Consider the following 17,207-nt stretch of genomic DNA (forward strand, 5'->3'; position numbering starts at 1 on the left):
CTGCACTCTTAAGGATTCTCACGAAACTATCAAGGGCCATTGCTGTTTTTCAAAAATGTTTACTCTGAAGGTCAAGCAGTCTGTTTAGTCCCATGGTGTGCTTTTCCAAGACCCTTTGGCACCTTTAGGGTTAAAATCGGCCATGCTTTAGAAACCTAAAACGGAGAGTTGTTTTTGATAAATTAGGTGTTTACATTCTTGTGAAAGAAAACAGTATGAAATTACGCTACATAGTTATGATACTGTAAATAAAGACAGCTAGAACAAAAACCCCCCGGTGGCCTTAGATTGGAAAATGGAGTCAGAAGAACAGTCAGAGAACTATCGGGTTTGACTGATGTTGAAATAGCACATCAGTATACTGTAAACAGTTTGAGGTAGATTGACTTTAAATTAGCATTTCTTTGTTACTGACATGTAACTGTTCCCCCTTTGATCCTTGTATGCATCAGTTCACCTTGTTTTTCCACACTGGGTTTTTTGTTTGGTAGGTACAACTTGAATTCTTGTGGTAATAGTATAATGTGATTTAGGTTTCTTTTGCTATTGTGGTTCACAATGGCCATTCATTTTGGACCAACAGGATGGCCAGCTGTATAGCATTTTAGCAGTAAAGTTTCAAGCTCTAGCACTTTTGAGCATATCCTAATTTTAAACTCTCTGTTTACAAAGAGGAGCAAAATTAGAAAAACTTACATAGCACTAGTGATACAAGTCTTGGTTTAATTAAATGAGGCTATATTTGTTTGCATAGTAGCACATTCCCATATATATATATATATATATATATATATATATATATATATATATATATATAGTATGTTTTATATAGTATGCCTGTATGCTTTTCTCTTTTCAAATAAGTCTGCAGCCAAATAAACACTTCAGAATGTCCTTAATGCTTTCAGCTTTTCATGTTATGATTTTTATAGTGTTGACAACAGTAATAATCACAATTATAGTAATAGTCAATTACATGTTCCTAAACCTATTAGAATTTTCAAATTCATTAATATATATTATTTCATGATTGTACTGTTCTCAGTCTTTGATTTTAAAACATGCAAATGCAGTTCTTATACCTACTGTTAACATCAGTACAGAAACAATGGTAGGCTTGCATTTTCACTACTTTCTGCTTAATGCCAGGTCTTAATTCTCTTGGAAGAATTTGGCACTGTTTCTACTGGTAGTCATGATATTAATAATAATAATTTACAAGTGAAAACACATGTTTCAAGTTGAACCAGAATACAGTATTCATCATTTATTTAAAATAAGGTGACACATACATCTATATTGGTTTAAAGAAGATATTGCAGCTTGAAAAAGATGACATATAACTACTTTTTCTTATTAGTCTCCAGTAGTTGCTTTAAATGCTTTAAATTCTGAATCCCATTTCTCACAATAACAGTGAAACAGTTTGCTAGTTTCAAGATTTTTCATATCTGTAACTTGGGCCAGCTCTGAAAGGTTATGTGAAATGTTGCATCTCCTATACAGAGCCAAGGGGGGAGGGGAACTGCTACGCTATCAGCAATAGTTAACCACTCCTATAGTAGTGTCGCTCATGTGTACTGAGGAATAATGATTAAGCTTTGATGTACTGCACATATTCAGGATGACTTTCAGAGCTGGTTTCCCCCAGCTGCTCCATCTATTCTAGCTCCAATTAATCTCCAGCTAATTTGCCAAAACTATATTTCTAAATATAAATTATATTGATGGTATGTAGATGTATATAGACTATACACTTCCCATGATAATGCTATATTTCTAAATATAAATTATATTGATGGTATTTAGATGAATACAGACTATACACTTCCCATGATAATGCTGTTTCTGGTAGGATTTGAACTTTATTATTGTTACTTATATGTGTTATTATTAGTTTTACATTTTTACAATTTCAAAAAATGGGAAGCAAAAGAATGAGCCTAGGAAATCATGTGAAATCACCCTGTATGTCTAAAGTGAAACAAACACAGATATGTGCATATATATATATATATATATATATATATATATATATATATATATATATGTGTGTGTGTGTGTGTGTGAGTGATAATGCATCCAAGTTCTAGTATGTTGGCATTAAAATACGCTTGCTGCATGATCTTATGTTTATGTGTTTATGACTTTGCTCACATTCCACAATAGTACAGTTTGTAAGAAAACAGAGTAGCGAGATATTGTAGATGTTATGTGTAGGGCTATCTACCCCTCACAGTTACAAGGCACAGGGGCTGGACTACCACATATGCGTGAGGGTCATACAACCACTCAGTCTGTAAGACGATCCCCAGCAGAGGTTGATCACACATCCTCAGCATAGGGGCACGCTCACATTCACATTCCTCTCAAGTCATCGTGTGGGGAAGGCATAGTCTGCCTCAAGCCTGGCTCCAATACAGAGCCCCTACAACTCTCACTGAGGACACAAAGAGAACTGCACTCCAACTGCACCCTGAAGGAGGAGATCTGACACACACATGTACACACACTGCTCTCCTGGAAGTTACTGATTCTTCAATCTCAAGACTGGAGACCAAACTTAACTGCCTGTTTGCTGATGCAACTGTGAAACGTGATGATTGTTTGAGACTGGATCTGGATTTCTGTGTTATTGTCACAGGGGTAGAAATTGAGATTTTAATGATTTGCCAAGGACTTTGATTTCAAGGATTTGTTCAAGCTGAAGGGGAAAAAAGGGAACTAAAGAGAGATCAAAAGCACAAACCACCTGAGTTTTTTTGTTTTGTTTTGTTTGTGTGGTGAAGATGTTCTGGGATATGTGTGCCTTCCACTTCCTCTCACTGGTCTTTCTGGCTGTGTTGATGGTGAGTGACGGTGTCGTGGAACAGCGAGGCAGGGGCACAGACAGCACCGGGAGACGCTACAACCGTATCCAGCAAGGACAGTGCACGTACACCTTCATCCTCCCGGAAAACGACAGCAACTGCAGAGAGGGCAAGCCGGGCCAGTACAACACCAACGCTCTTCAGAGAGATGCGCCGCAGGTGGATCAAGAGTACTCCACGCAGAAAATACAGCATCTGGAACACGTCATGGAGAATTACACGCAATGGCTTCAGAAGGTAAGAAGTGTGTTTTGGTCTCAATCAGCAGGATGCAATTTTCTGCTTCTGCTCCAGTGTAGCGGCATGTGGTTTTGTTAATCTAGACAGCGTGGTCAGAAATGACACATTGACTTCTTTTATATCCAGAGTTATGCTCTCAGGGTTCATGCTTTAGAGGAAAAAATGCTTCTAGCAAACTTCATAAGGGGCTGCCCATCCTAGCCAGGCAGTGGATGTATTAAATTATGTATTTCCTTAGAAAATTGTATTTGCTTCTTCAGGGACTAAAGTATTTTTACAAATATTTTTTTGCTAAACATCTGGGAGAAAAGCTGCTAAAACCATACAGAAAACCTTAACCGTTGTGGGACATACTTGAAATTCTAAATGTTGGTACATATATATATATATATATATATATATATATATATATATATATATATATAGTGCTTGCCTTGACATCCTTGAAAACTAATATCTGTTCCTTTTATATTTCACATTTCCAGTGTTGTTTTTAAAGCGTGAAGTTAATCACAATGTATTTTGCAATTTGGGTTCCACTTATTTAATCTTATGTCACAGTAGTGCAAATTCTCAATTTTGTCAAAATGAAGCACTGTACTGTTTTACAGGAAAATCCCATCTGTATTATATTTCATAAGATGCATTTTATGCTGTCAGTTTACTGTTGTGATAAAAAGGAGAAAAGCCATTTAAAACACCAGGTAGCTTTTAAATAGACTGATGCATGTTACAGTTATTGCATAGTTGTTTTATGATGTATATCAGAGTTTATGTGAAACTTGAATGAGACCCAGTAGTTACTGAATTAACTCACCCCCTCAGTGTCCATGTTCACAGACATCTGCTCATGGTCAGTACTCTAGCTCCTGCTAAATGCTTTGCGTCAACATACTGAAACGCCTTCTACGTTTGCAGGAAATATAAATGCCTCCCACAAAGCAGTGAACATGTGCTTTAAAATGATATCAGACTGGTGCAGATATGTACATTACTGCTATTTCTTGGCACATTTATTTGGTTCATGGCAGACCAGCTTTGGCAAAATAAAATATTACCTGATATCAACAAAGGAATTTATTAGTTACATATGCCAGACAGAATATGCAACATAAGGTTGCAATGACATGTTGAACATATCAAAGCATGACTACAATATAATGCCTGGGCTAGTAACATACTGACAGAAATAAACAGAAAGCTGATGTTAACAGTAGGCAGTGATTCTTGATTTTCTCTCCACTGTTAGACCTGCGTGCCATTCCAAAGTGCAAGCTGAGCCTAGATCACCTTCCTCTTCATAAAAGGCAATACAAACCAGTGAATCTGTCAGTTTAAACCTATAATGAATTCCTGTAGAATATGTTTGAGTTGAGGATACCATTTATGTGTGAAATCCTCAAACATATCAAACTTACAATACAGGTTATATTGTAAGGAAAAACTCATGTTAAAATTACACTCTAATATGACTTTTTGATTTCAGTGCATTAGTGCAGAGCTACCTGTCATATTTTAAAAACTTCTGTGTGGTTTAATTATATTTTGATTACATGTATTGTCAGACAGAAGTTTTTTTTTCAGTAGTAATTACTGTTGGTAATTTGTATATGACAGTGCTCAATACAGCACATTATCACTCAATAGAGACATAAGACAAAATTAATTCTATAACAATAAAATATTATAAGAGAAAATTTACTGCAGACTCAATAATGGATTTTCACTGGTCTTTTAAATTATTTATTGACTTTTGCTGAATTTTATTTGAAGACCAAAAAGGAGAGCAGGTTTTACACTCAAGTAAAAAAGATTTTTTTTAAACATATATATATATATATATATATATATATATATACACTCACCTAAAGGATTATTAGGAACACCAAACTAATACTGTGTTTGACCCCCTTTCGCCTTCAGAACTGCCTTAATTCTACGTGGCATTGATTCAACAAGGTGCTGAAAGCATTCTTTAGAAATGTTGGCCCATATTGATAGGATAGCATCTTGCAGTTGATGGAGATTTGTGGGATGCACATCCAGGGCACGAAGCTCCCGTTCCACCACATCCCAAAGATGCTCTATTGGGTTGAGATCTGGTGACTGTGGGGGCCAGTTTAGTACAGTGAACTCATTGTCATGTTCAAGAAACTAATTTGAAATGATTCGACCTTTGTGACATGGTGCATTATCCTGCTGGAAGTAGCCATCAGAGGATGGGTACATGGTGGTCATAAAGGGATGAACATGGTCAGAAACAATGCTCAGGTAGGCCGTGGCATTTAAACGATGCCCAATTGGCACTAAGGGGCCTGAAGTGTGCCAAGAAAACATCCCCCACACCATTACACCACCACCACCAGCCTGCACAGTGGTAACAATGCCGCATACTGGATGTTTTTCCCTTTTCACACCATTCTTTGTAAACCCTAGAAATGGTTGTGCGTGAAAATCCCAGTAACTGAGCAGATTGTGAAATACTCAGACCGGCCCGTCTGGCACCAACAACCATGCCAATTGAACAGGTGTTCCTATGTCACCTAAAAGATTATTAGGAACACCTGTTCAATTTCTCATTAATGCAATTATCTAACCAACCAATCACATGGCAGTTGCTTCAATGCATTTAGGGGTGTGGTCCTGGTCAAGACAATCTCCTGAACTCCAAACTGAATGTCTGAATGGGAAAGAAAGGTGATTTAAGCAATTTTGAGCGTGGCATGGTTGTTGGTGCCAGACGGGCCGGTCTGAGTAAACTGGCCCCCACAGTCACCAGATCTCAACCCAATAGAGCATCTTTGGGATGTGGTGGAATGGGAGCTTCATGCCCTGGATGTGCATCCCACAAATCTCCATCAACTGCAAGATGCTATCCTATCAATATGGGCCAACATTTCTAAAGAATGCTTTCAGCACCTTGTTGAATCAATGCCACGTAGAATTAAGGCAGTTTTGAAGGCGAAAGGGGATCAAACACAGTATTAGTATGGTGTTCCTAATAATCCTTTAGGTGAGTCTATATATATACATACATACATATACAAACAGGAATACAAATTAAAGGAATAACCAACATAGTGTCTCAGTTAGCCAACACGAGCTGCCAGAACAGCTTCAGTGCCCCTTGGCACAGATTCTACGAATCTCTGAACTCTACTGGAGGGATGAATACCATTCTTCCAAAAGATATTCCCTCATTTGGGATTTTGATGATCGGGATGGAGAGCGCTGTCTAACACGTCGGTCCAAAATCTCCCATAGGTGTTCGATTTGGTTGAGATCTGGTAACTGCGAAGGCCATAGCATATGATTCACATGATTTTCACCTCATGCCCTGTGGATGGGGGCATTGTCATCCTGGAAGAGACCACTCCCATCAGGATAGAAATGTTTCACCATAGGATAAAGGTGATCAACTTTGTAATGATTTGCAGTGATCCTTCCCTCTAAGGGGACAAGTGGACCCAAACCATGCCAGGAAAATACCCCCCACAGCATAACAGAGCGTCCGGACCCCCTCACTGTAGGGGTCCAGCAGTCAGGCCTGTATCATTCTCTTGGTGTCGCCACACATGCACTCGCCCACTTGTCGAGAATATGGTGAAGGATGACTCATCTGACCTTAACACTTTCTTCCACATCTCTGTAAACCAGTGGTTTTTGCACCACTGAACTCTCAAATGTGCATTTGTCTTTGTAATGAGGGGTTTATGCACTGCAGCCCTACTATAATACCCCTCTCTGTGTCGTTCTCAAGGGACTGTTCTTGCTGACACAGCCTGATTACATCCTGCATTGACATTCTCAGTCACCTGGGAAAGAGTTTCTCTTCTGTTTTTCCTTACATATGAACATACGAAATGTATCTACACAAGCATCACAGTCATCGAATGTGTGCTTTCCACCACAATTTCCAACCCTATTTAATGATATCTTTCCCATAGATCTAAATGCAGATGTAACTAGAGTAACTGTTCCTATTGAAAGTTCCTGCCATTCGTGCCCCAATAATGACCCCTCTTTCAAAGTCGCTTAGATCCTTTCCTCTTGCCATGTTGATCCAAAATAGAGGTCAACTGGGCCTGCTCAGCATTTGTATACATGTCACAGAGCATGATAGGATGTTAATTGCTTAATTGTATCATGCAGTACACCTGTATTCGTTATGTTCCTCCACTAATTTATTCAGGTTTTTCCTTATATTTGTCACCCGTCTGTATATATATATTGTGACGCCGTGCTGGACAGCATGATTAGAGACCACTACAAACTGCACTGTGCTTCCCCAGATCCAGGTGGATGTGAATTAATGATCAAAACACCTGTCCCACTGCTTCCCTATGACAGGCTCCCCTCCTATATAAAGCAGGAAGCTTCTGACTTCCTGGTGAGGTGAGGCAGAGAGGTGAGCCTGGGTGAGGGGTAAGAGTGAGAGAGAAAACGATTACTGTTTTATACAGATTACGGATTGTGGATTTTGATTAAGGATTACGGATTTTGGGTTGCTTGTGGTTTGTCTTGTTCATGTTCATTACTAGAATTTGTGTAGTTAGGGACCTGTTCATATGTGATTAAGCTAGACTCAAAGAGGAGTTTTGTTTGTTGTTTTTATATGTAATTATGTTTTTGAGCACAGTGTACTGTACTCCCCACATCCCTACCTCGGTGTTCCTTAAACCCACCTGAGATGCGCAGCAGTGCTGGGCATACCCCCCACACTTCCACAATGTTCAAATTGGAAAGAAGGGGAGCGATGTGCTGCATTATTTTAAAATAACAAAGCATAATTAGTTGCATTTTCAATTAATTGCATAATATAATTTGGATATTAAAGCTCTCTGGAAGCGATTACATAAAATACATGTGTTAGGAGATTGTAACAGAAATGTGTTTGATTGGATTTAATTTGTGAACAACCAAAATAATGCATTTATATAACCTTCATTGAAGAATAGTGTGAAATATTAAAATGTTAGTGTAAAACATTATTTAAATTGTCTCTTTGTGGACTGAAAGAAAATTGCAATGGTTCTGTTATAATTTTGAAAAATATCAGAAAAATGATTATTACATTGAGAAAATACACCTTACATATTAGTATTTTCCCAAACAGGTTTGAAATGCATCTATGTAGTATCCATGTGGTAACTTCAAAAGCTACTAGACTTAATAGGGTGTTTAAGGGACTTTAAGGTTACATAAATGTCAGATATCTAAATCTAAACCACACTGTCAAACCATATTGTCAAATTCATATATATATATATACAGTGAGGGAAAAAAGTATTTGATCCCCTGCTGATTTTGTACGTTTGCCCACTGACAAAGAAATGATCAGTCTATAATTTTAATGGTAGGTGTATTTTAACAGTGAGAGACAGAATAACAACAAAAAAATCCAGAAAAACGCATTTCAAAAAAGTTATAAATTGATTTGCATGTTAATGAGGGAAATAAGTATTTGACCCCTTCGACTTAGTACTTGGTGGCAAAACCCTTGTTGGCAATCACAGAGGTCAGACGTTTCTTGTAGTTGGCCACCAGGTTTGCACACATCTCAGGAGGGATTTTGTCCCACTCCTCTTTGCAGATCCTCTCCAAGTCATTAAGGTTTCGAGGCTGACGTTTGGAAACTCGAACCTTCAGCTCCCTCCACAGATTTTCTATGGGATTAAGGTCTGGAGACTGGCTAGGCCACTCCAGGACCTTAATGTGCTTCTTCTTGAGCCACTCCTTTGTTGCCTTGGCTGTGTGTTTTGGGTCATTGTCATGCTGGAATACCCATCCACGACCCATTTTCAATGCCCTGGCTGAGGGAAGGAGGTTCTCACCCAAGATTTGACGGTACATGGCCCCGTCCATCGTCCCTTTGATGCGGTGCAGTTGTCCTGTCCCCTTAGCAGAAAAACACCCCCAAAGCATAATGTTTCCACCTCCATGTTTGACGGTGAGGATGGTGTTCTTGGGGTCATTCCTCCTCCTCCAAACACGGCGAGTTGAGTTGATGCCAAAGAGCTCGATTTTGGTCTCATCTGACCACAACACTTTCACCCAGTTCTCCTCTGAATCATTCAGATGTTGGCAAACTTCAGACGGGCCTGTACATGTGCTTTCTTGAGCAGGGGGACCTTGCGGGAACTTCAGGATTTCAGTCCTTCATGGCATAGTGTGTTACCAATTGTTTTCTTGGTGACTATGGTCCCAGATCATTAACAAGATCCTCCCGTGTAGTTCTGGGCTGATTCCTCACTGTTCTCATGATCATTGAAACTCCACGAGGTGAGATCTTGCATGGAGCCCCAGACCGAGGGAGACTGACAATTATTTTGTGTTTCTTCCATTTGCGAATAATCGCACCAACTGTTGTCACCTTCTCACCAAGCTGCTTGGCGATGGTCTTGTAGCCCATTCCAGCCTTGTGTAGGTCTACAATCTTGTCCCTGACATCCTTGGACAGCTCTTTGGTCTTGGCCATAGTGGAGAGTTTGGAATCTGATTGATTGATTGCTTCTGTGGACAGGTGTCTATTATACAGGTAACGAGCTGAGATTAGGAGCACTCCCTTTAAGAGAGTGCTCCTAATCTCAACTCGTTACCTGTATAAAAGACACCTGGGAGCCAGAAATCTTGCTGATTGATAGGGGATCAAATACTTATTTCCCTCATTAACATGCAAATCAATTTATAACTTTTTTTAAATGCATTTTTCTGGATTTTTTTGTTGTTATTCTGTCTCTCACTGTTAAAATACACCTACCATTAAAATTATAGACTGATCATTTCTTTGTCAGTGGGCAAACGTACAAAATCAGCAGGGGATCAAATACTTTTTTCCCTCACTGTATATATATATATATATATATATATAAATAAGTTACTGAAGATAAATATTCTGTTGAAAGCAGAAGTAAAGAAAATATATGTTTAGTGACATAGATTTAAACTATAACCAGACAACATGTTAACAAGAAAGTTATTAATTTGTAGTGGCACGCTAATATCTTAGTTTTAATTTAATTAGTCTATAATGGTTTTCTAATGCCTTTTATTTGGTATATTCAATTTGTGTTTGTGGTTGGTTTCAATTGGTTTGTGTATGTTCAACAGTCAAAATAAAATGTCTGTACTTAAAAGACCTAAGACTTATCTAAGACCAATATTTGTAACCAATTACATAGCGTCCTTGGCTTGCAGTGTAGAAAGCACCATTCAGTTCTTCAATTACTCGTTGAGTGATAGTGTTATCACATTTGATTCAAGGAAACTTTTAAAACCCATTGTGCAAACAATATCAAATCAAATATTTGTATCAGTAAGATCAATAGGTTAGTTTTGTAGTGTAGATCATTGTTGGTTTCAAAGTTATTTTAGTGTGTTGGGGGGTGTATACTCTGCTTGATCAACCTAATACAATGTGGTCTGCAGTGCCTAGTACATGCCATGTTTAGATTGCAATCTAGTTTTGAGCTATTATTCTGATTTACCACATATAAAGTTTGAAATACGTTTATATCTAATTAGAGATGGTAATCTGTAGTCAGCCTTCAGTCACAGTCGCAATACATCATTCCTAATTTGCATTTGTTAGACATTATTTTATTTAAGAAAAATAAGTCATGGTTGTGAGAAAATAGCAAATATTTCTGGTAAGTTCAGAGTAAATTGGAAAGTCTGCATTCCAATTTACTCTGAAAGTCAAATAGTTCTTCCTTCTTCATGTAAGTACTGAATGGTCTGTTGCCAAGGTTAAAGGATAATAGCATGTAATTTCTGGAAATCAGTGGAAATATATTAATACAATTTCATGAATGGGACTGTGCTAATGTTCTCATGTTTTACTAAAGAGGGCAAGATGCACACATAGTTTGAGGCTGAGGAATAACATCACCCTTATTGCCTCCTAGGCTGACTCCCTAGGAGGGTTCACGATATACTTAACTGACCGAAAAAGCTACTGTACCATCCATAACAGCAGACTGCTCATTGTTTGCTGACATGATTAAACTGTCACGACTGAACACATTTGAACCTACTGTAACTTCTTCTAAACAGAAAAAACAAAATCCTTAATTATTTCTACCAGATTGATGTAAACACAAAATGGGAGGATGTCTGCCATCACCACTAATCTGATAATAGCACATTTGTTTACTTTTTAAACATCACATAGGCTAAAAACTTGTAGAGCATATTCAGCAGTACAGTATTTGTATGATTAATGGCTACATTTAATGCTAGTTGTAAAAATTGAATTCCTACTGAGCTTGGACATGGCAAAACCACAGTATATAAATATAGTTCTGCATCCTATGAAAAAGCTGACTGGACTGAATTCCACATTCAGAAAATATTCCGATTCCCCAAAGTGTGATGATCGCTATATAAATCCTGTACAATTGTTTGGCTATGGCATCAATGCATGGGCATCGGAATTCAAGTGGCCTGGTTTTGATTCTTCAAAGGACTTGTAACAACTTAGTTGTTCAAAGAAAAGTCACATTGTATTTTAAGTTATCATATAAGCAGAATCTGCTTACAAATAATGACAAATATATGTAGTAAAATAATAGCTTTTGTTTTGTGCTAGCTGTTTGTTTCTATACTCAATGATCCCATTAATATCTTCCCAACATCACACCATTAATAGATACTACATTCTACATATATAAATCATCTGGACTTGTCTGTCTTCAGTGACTTTTTTAATTGAATGGCAAGGGTATACCTCATTCTTAAACTTATAAATCATTGTATTGAGAATATTTTGCAAATAGTTGTTTTTATCAGTTGGTTGGAAAATGTACCATTGCAAAAAATGAAAGTACTGTTAGTTGAAGGATTACTTTGTAATAGGCTTGTAACAATTTGGCTACTGACATTTTATTTGGTCACCAGTAAAGACCAGTGAAAATGCATTGAATGATTGTGTGTGTGTGTGTGTGTGTGTGTGTGGGGGGGGGGGATCTATGCTTGGCAACATCTTCTCTGACATGCTAGTCTGGAATCTAGAAAGAAATAAGGATTTGTTTAAAAATAAATTTGGTGGCATGTATCAGGGGGAAAAAGGCTTCAGCTACATAACTTATTTTTTTTCCATTTCTCTATTCACCCTGATTAAAAATGATTTGCTGTCTGCTAAACTGCACTCACCATTAATTTATTTTGAACACTCATTCTGTAAGTCATTAAATTAAACTGTGACATTTATTTGCTCAGATGTGTATTCTATTTTTTATACCAAAAGAACGTCACCGCTGCAGATTGGAACAGCGTGGAGCAGCAGCTATTCGTAATGCAAGATGAGGAAATGCTGAGATACTTGCTCATACACCATCATTTGTAGTGTGTGTGCAGGCATAATCAAGCAAAGATAAAAGAAGGGAAGATGTTGAATGCCATTATACATTTAAAAATTGCTTGTAGTTGACAGTCACAGCTCCGTAGTACTTTAGAAGTAGTCTTCTATGTTATATAGTTCATAGCTAATGTAACACTACACTGCTATTGCTACTGCAGCACAAGGGTTTTTCTTTCACCCACGTGCTATTGAATATTTACACACAAAGTTTTTAGTTCTATTGTGCATGTTTTTAAAACACCATTTGTATAAATACATAGTCCAATATAGAGTCAATATTATGTGAACAGCCCTGATACTGACACTTAATATAGGGCTGTAAGACATTTTTCAGAGCTTCAACAGATTTGTAAGACTCCAGAGACATAACGTGGATAACCCTAGAACATGCCAAAGGTCAATTGACATAATTCCTTAGTGATTTATTGAACACAGTGCAAATACTTGATAGGAATAGGAAGAGTCCTGCAAACTTAAAAAGCCTTTTTAAAGGTTTGTACCTTATGTTCTTAAAGCTGCCAATAATTATATTTTTGGTTGAAGTTTGTCCAGGACCGTTTTCATGACAGTTTGTCTTTTTACCTAAAATTGTACTTAAAATGCCATCACAGGGCCACACAGCATGCCCGAGCACTTTCTGAGAGAAAGAGCTAGCTATTTCAAGCGCAACTTCCTGTGCATCAAAGTTTGTTTTCACTCTTGGTATTGGCCAAAACTAACAAATTGACAATGCAGGGCTAGTGAACGCTCAATAGACTGAAAAGTTCTTCCTTCCTGTCTTCCTTAAAAAACTGAATGGTGTGTTGAACACAATTTTCAGCTACACTTCATTAGCTGCACTGTCAGAAACTGTGGAAAAGCAAATATTTGAAAAACTCACATCTGAAACTGTGACATTACAGGTCAGAATAGATCATTTTGTATTATTACTCTTTATTAGTTAAAGACATTTAACAGTTTGTTGTACAACGTTAGTTCAATTATTTTTGGTTTATTGTTATTTGGTTAATTTACTTTTTTATATCTGACATAAATGTTTTTGTAATAACTTGCATCATTAATAACGCACAACAGATTAGAAGAGTTAATTTTCCGCCAATTCAGTGGAGTCTTGAATGTTTGCCAGGCTCTTTACAATAGACGTATTCTGTATGTATTCTGTGAAATATCCTGCATGAGCTTAATTACTGATCCCCATGTGTGCATTCTGGAAATTGATTTATTTGTTTTTAATTACAATGATATTTTAATGTTTTGTTAGGTGCTTTATGTATTTATTTATTTTTCCTTTTATAACATTTAGCTCACGGCACAATGCATTCAACTACTTGTGTTCAATAAATTGAGAATTTCCTGTAATCTGTTTCAGTTTCCTTTTACCTCTGAGCAATGCTTTGCTACGTATTTATTTATAACATTGCTCAGAGGTAAAAGGAAACTTTTCTATATAAATTCAGTAACTTCAGTGAAGTGTGGCACTGTTCACAGTACATCTTTGGTTAGGAGACATTGCAGCCCACAAGAAAGAGTCAACATTGTATATTGCAAAATAGTAGGCTGTTAATCAGTCTGCAATAAGAAAAAGAAAATATCAGTGTATGACTGTTACAAAACAGGAACAATTGTTAATTTCGTAATTATGATAGTTTTAATTAAATCTTTCAGTTATTTGTGCATTTAAGAAGACAATAACATGTATTCTGCCACATAATTTTGTTTTAAGTACTACTTAAAAATTTTGACTTGCTATAAACCTTTTACTTATTTTGATTTTGATTAATTAAGCTTTCTGCTATTGACATGCACACATAATATTGTATCGTATGGTTTGTTAATTTTCCAGTGCTCTTCATTGGCTATACATTTGGCTATACATTTGTTTTTCAGTTTTTCTTTTTTACTTTTTGTTGTTTTAATTTTCAGGATACGACGTCCTTTACAATTATGATTAAGAATGGCTATAACATATCAAATATAACTCAAGTAAAAACATATGTTTACTTGCAGGTCGTGTTGAACTTATAGCAAGCTTATCCATCACAATGTAATTCCCATAAACATCGCTATGTAAAGTAACAATTGATGAAAGAATTTTAGTGTTTTCATATGTGATATTTCATCTTCAATACTTAGTATATTTCAGCACATTAGAGATATTGAACATTATATTACAGTATATGACATATTATACTTTGTACTCATATTCCTTGACCAGAATCCATGTTATTGGCCAGAAGGACATGAGGGCAAAACACCTTGGACAGAATTAGGAGTGAAAACTATTTTATTACTAACCCTGAAAGTTGTAACTGCCGAAATAGATTAATATTGCATATCGTGCTATATGGAAAGGTGTTAATACTGCATGAAACGTGATGACAATTTGACAGCTGGATGAACATTCCTAGGGAAATGATCTTAAAGAAACACAGGTGCTGTAATTACTCTGTGGGTCATTCACTTTTTTTTTTTACTGCTCTGAGTAGCCAATCTGGCCTGATACCAGAAACACTGTGAACTATGTATTCACTCAACTGGTTCATTTGTTATTTATTCACTGTATATTAAATTGATTTATGATACTACATCTAAATCAAATTTGTCCTAAGTTAATTCCATGTCAAATTACTTTAACCTACATTCAGGTGTCTCTCAAATAACTGTAATTTGCAATAGTATATGAGAAATAAACTTTGAAATGTGACATTGTAGCTGTATAACATTCATTATTAGTTGTGACAGCTGTCTGTCTTGATGAGAATATACTTTATTATTTGTACTATGTCTTTTAATGTTTTTTAAACCTGCATTTTGGGTATGGAGCTGATAATGAAAATTAAGAATCCGTGACAGATATTCTATTTCATCACAATTTTATTAGCTACTCTGTGTAATTCAAAATTGCTACAAGACAATTAGCTGGGATTTATTTATAACCTACTAACCTCAGAGTCTATGTTGGCAAAAACAACCAATAGAAAAACTAAACCAAATAGATACACAATACATTTAAAAAAAGATTGGTACAACAGACAAACTATAAAAGACAGCTGTTCATATTATATTTAATATAATAAGCTTTTAAGAATCTTCTATATAGATGGCTGGAATAATGTGCAAAGGCTCTCACAGAGTAGTTTCTAGTGCAGCAAGAGTTAGTTAGGCCTTGTATTCTCTTCCATTTCAACACTTCATGGATGTTTTCTATGAAACGTTTTTCTATTAAACAGGAATGAAAAAGTCCAAATACAATTTTGATACTTTCAGCTCTGAATGAGAAACTTTATAATAAAAAATATAATGTGTATGCTTGTTTTACACATCTAAAAATTATTATGAAGTAATCTTGACAATGTAAATGCACAATAGTGCGTATGCTAAACATATAGGTTTTAAGTCATTTTGAAGTCAATAAATGATGTGAAATACATAATATGGTCAGGGCCTAAGGACCTTTACCCCCTTTTCTAAATGCCCAGCTGCAGGGGGAAATTAAATCAACCACCCTATTTATGAAAAACGACATGTGTGCTATGTCTGATCCATAGCTTCTATAACATGTGTTTATGAAACTTTTGTAATATAATGTCTTCTACAATACTTTTTTCCAACTTATATTTATTAAGCTAAGATAGGAATCTGGGTTTATTGACCAAAAGGAAGGAAAGAGTGCTAAATCTCTGAGCCAATCTCGCCTATTTAAAAAAAAGTGCTTTATGAGCGCACATCCCTAAAGGATTCATACTGTACGTAATATAGGACAGAGCCTGGTTATTTAAATAGTTCTGTCTGTCTTCACTGGAAAATCTGCCAAAGCTATCCAGGACACTCTTTTCTTATCTTGAGAACGGCTTCCCGGACTTCCCTGCTGATTGCAAATCAAAACATCACATTTCGGAAAAAAAACAAAGAAACCGATTTAATGCAAATAGCGAAGAGTTCAATGAAGAAAGGCTAATAAATAACATGCAATAAAATAAACAAACCTGGAAAAACGGAGAGAATGAAAGCAGAAACTGCATGCAGAATATCTGATTACAGATAAACAGTTTTTACTCCCACACAACTTGCGGCACAAAGGAAGATGATCACGGGTCACTCTGAGACTTCTTTTTCCAGATCTTGAGTGTCAATCAGACAACAGCATGTAAATTGTGAGAATGGTCAAATGACCTCTAATTCATGATGCAATATTAAATCCATAAATACTGAGGAAATTCATGCATACCTAAATACATGTTAAGAAATATGATCTTACTATGGATATTTTGTGTCACACGTCTAAGTTCTGTACTTTACCATTCAAAATTGTTTAAAAAAACTTAATAATGGAATATATAATACAGAAGTAAAACTACTCATCTCTAATGATGAAAAAGCATTGGCCTATGGCCCCCTGTGCTCCCCATCCCTTTGTGGGTATTGTTTTATAGTGGGTGTAGTTTCTATAATGCTGTAATATATATTTTTTAATACATTTCATAGAGCACTTTTGGGATGAAGTGTGAATCAGAATGAAAAATCAATTGCGTGGCAGTCCAACATTCAATCAGCTAGAATTTTATAGTTGTTCTCTTGGCTGAACCAGTGTTCAACAAAATCTGATGATATATCATCATTGAGTGTAGTTAAAAAACACATTATTTATTAAACTAAAAGAATCACTGTATAACATAGTTTCTAATGACCGGTGTGCATATTGTTTAAATCAATATGACATTTTTACACATCCAGTT

The 17,207-nt window shown here is 36.3% G+C and overlaps 1 protein-coding gene across 1 annotated transcript in view; it reads left to right on the forward strand.

The window, feature by feature from the left end:
- Window positions 1-2,315: 2,315 nt before the first annotated feature.
- The window catches only part of angpt1 (angiopoietin 1), a 95,985-nt gene continuing 81,093 nt past the window's right edge, over window positions 2,316-17,207 (forward strand). The window contains exon 1 of the mRNA XM_066715964.1: window positions 2,316-3,107. Within this exon, the coding sequence (XP_066572061.1) occupies window positions 2,790-3,107 (318 nt within the window). The 5' untranslated portion in view covers window positions 2,316-2,789. The remainder of the gene's footprint in view (window positions 3,108-17,207) is intronic.

The sequence above is a fragment of the Amia ocellicauda genome, chromosome 10 (assembly GCF_036373705.1).
Source record: "Amia ocellicauda isolate fAmiCal2 chromosome 10, fAmiCal2.hap1, whole genome shotgun sequence".
Lineage (NCBI taxonomy): Eukaryota > Metazoa > Chordata > Actinopteri > Amiiformes > Amiidae > Amia > Amia ocellicauda.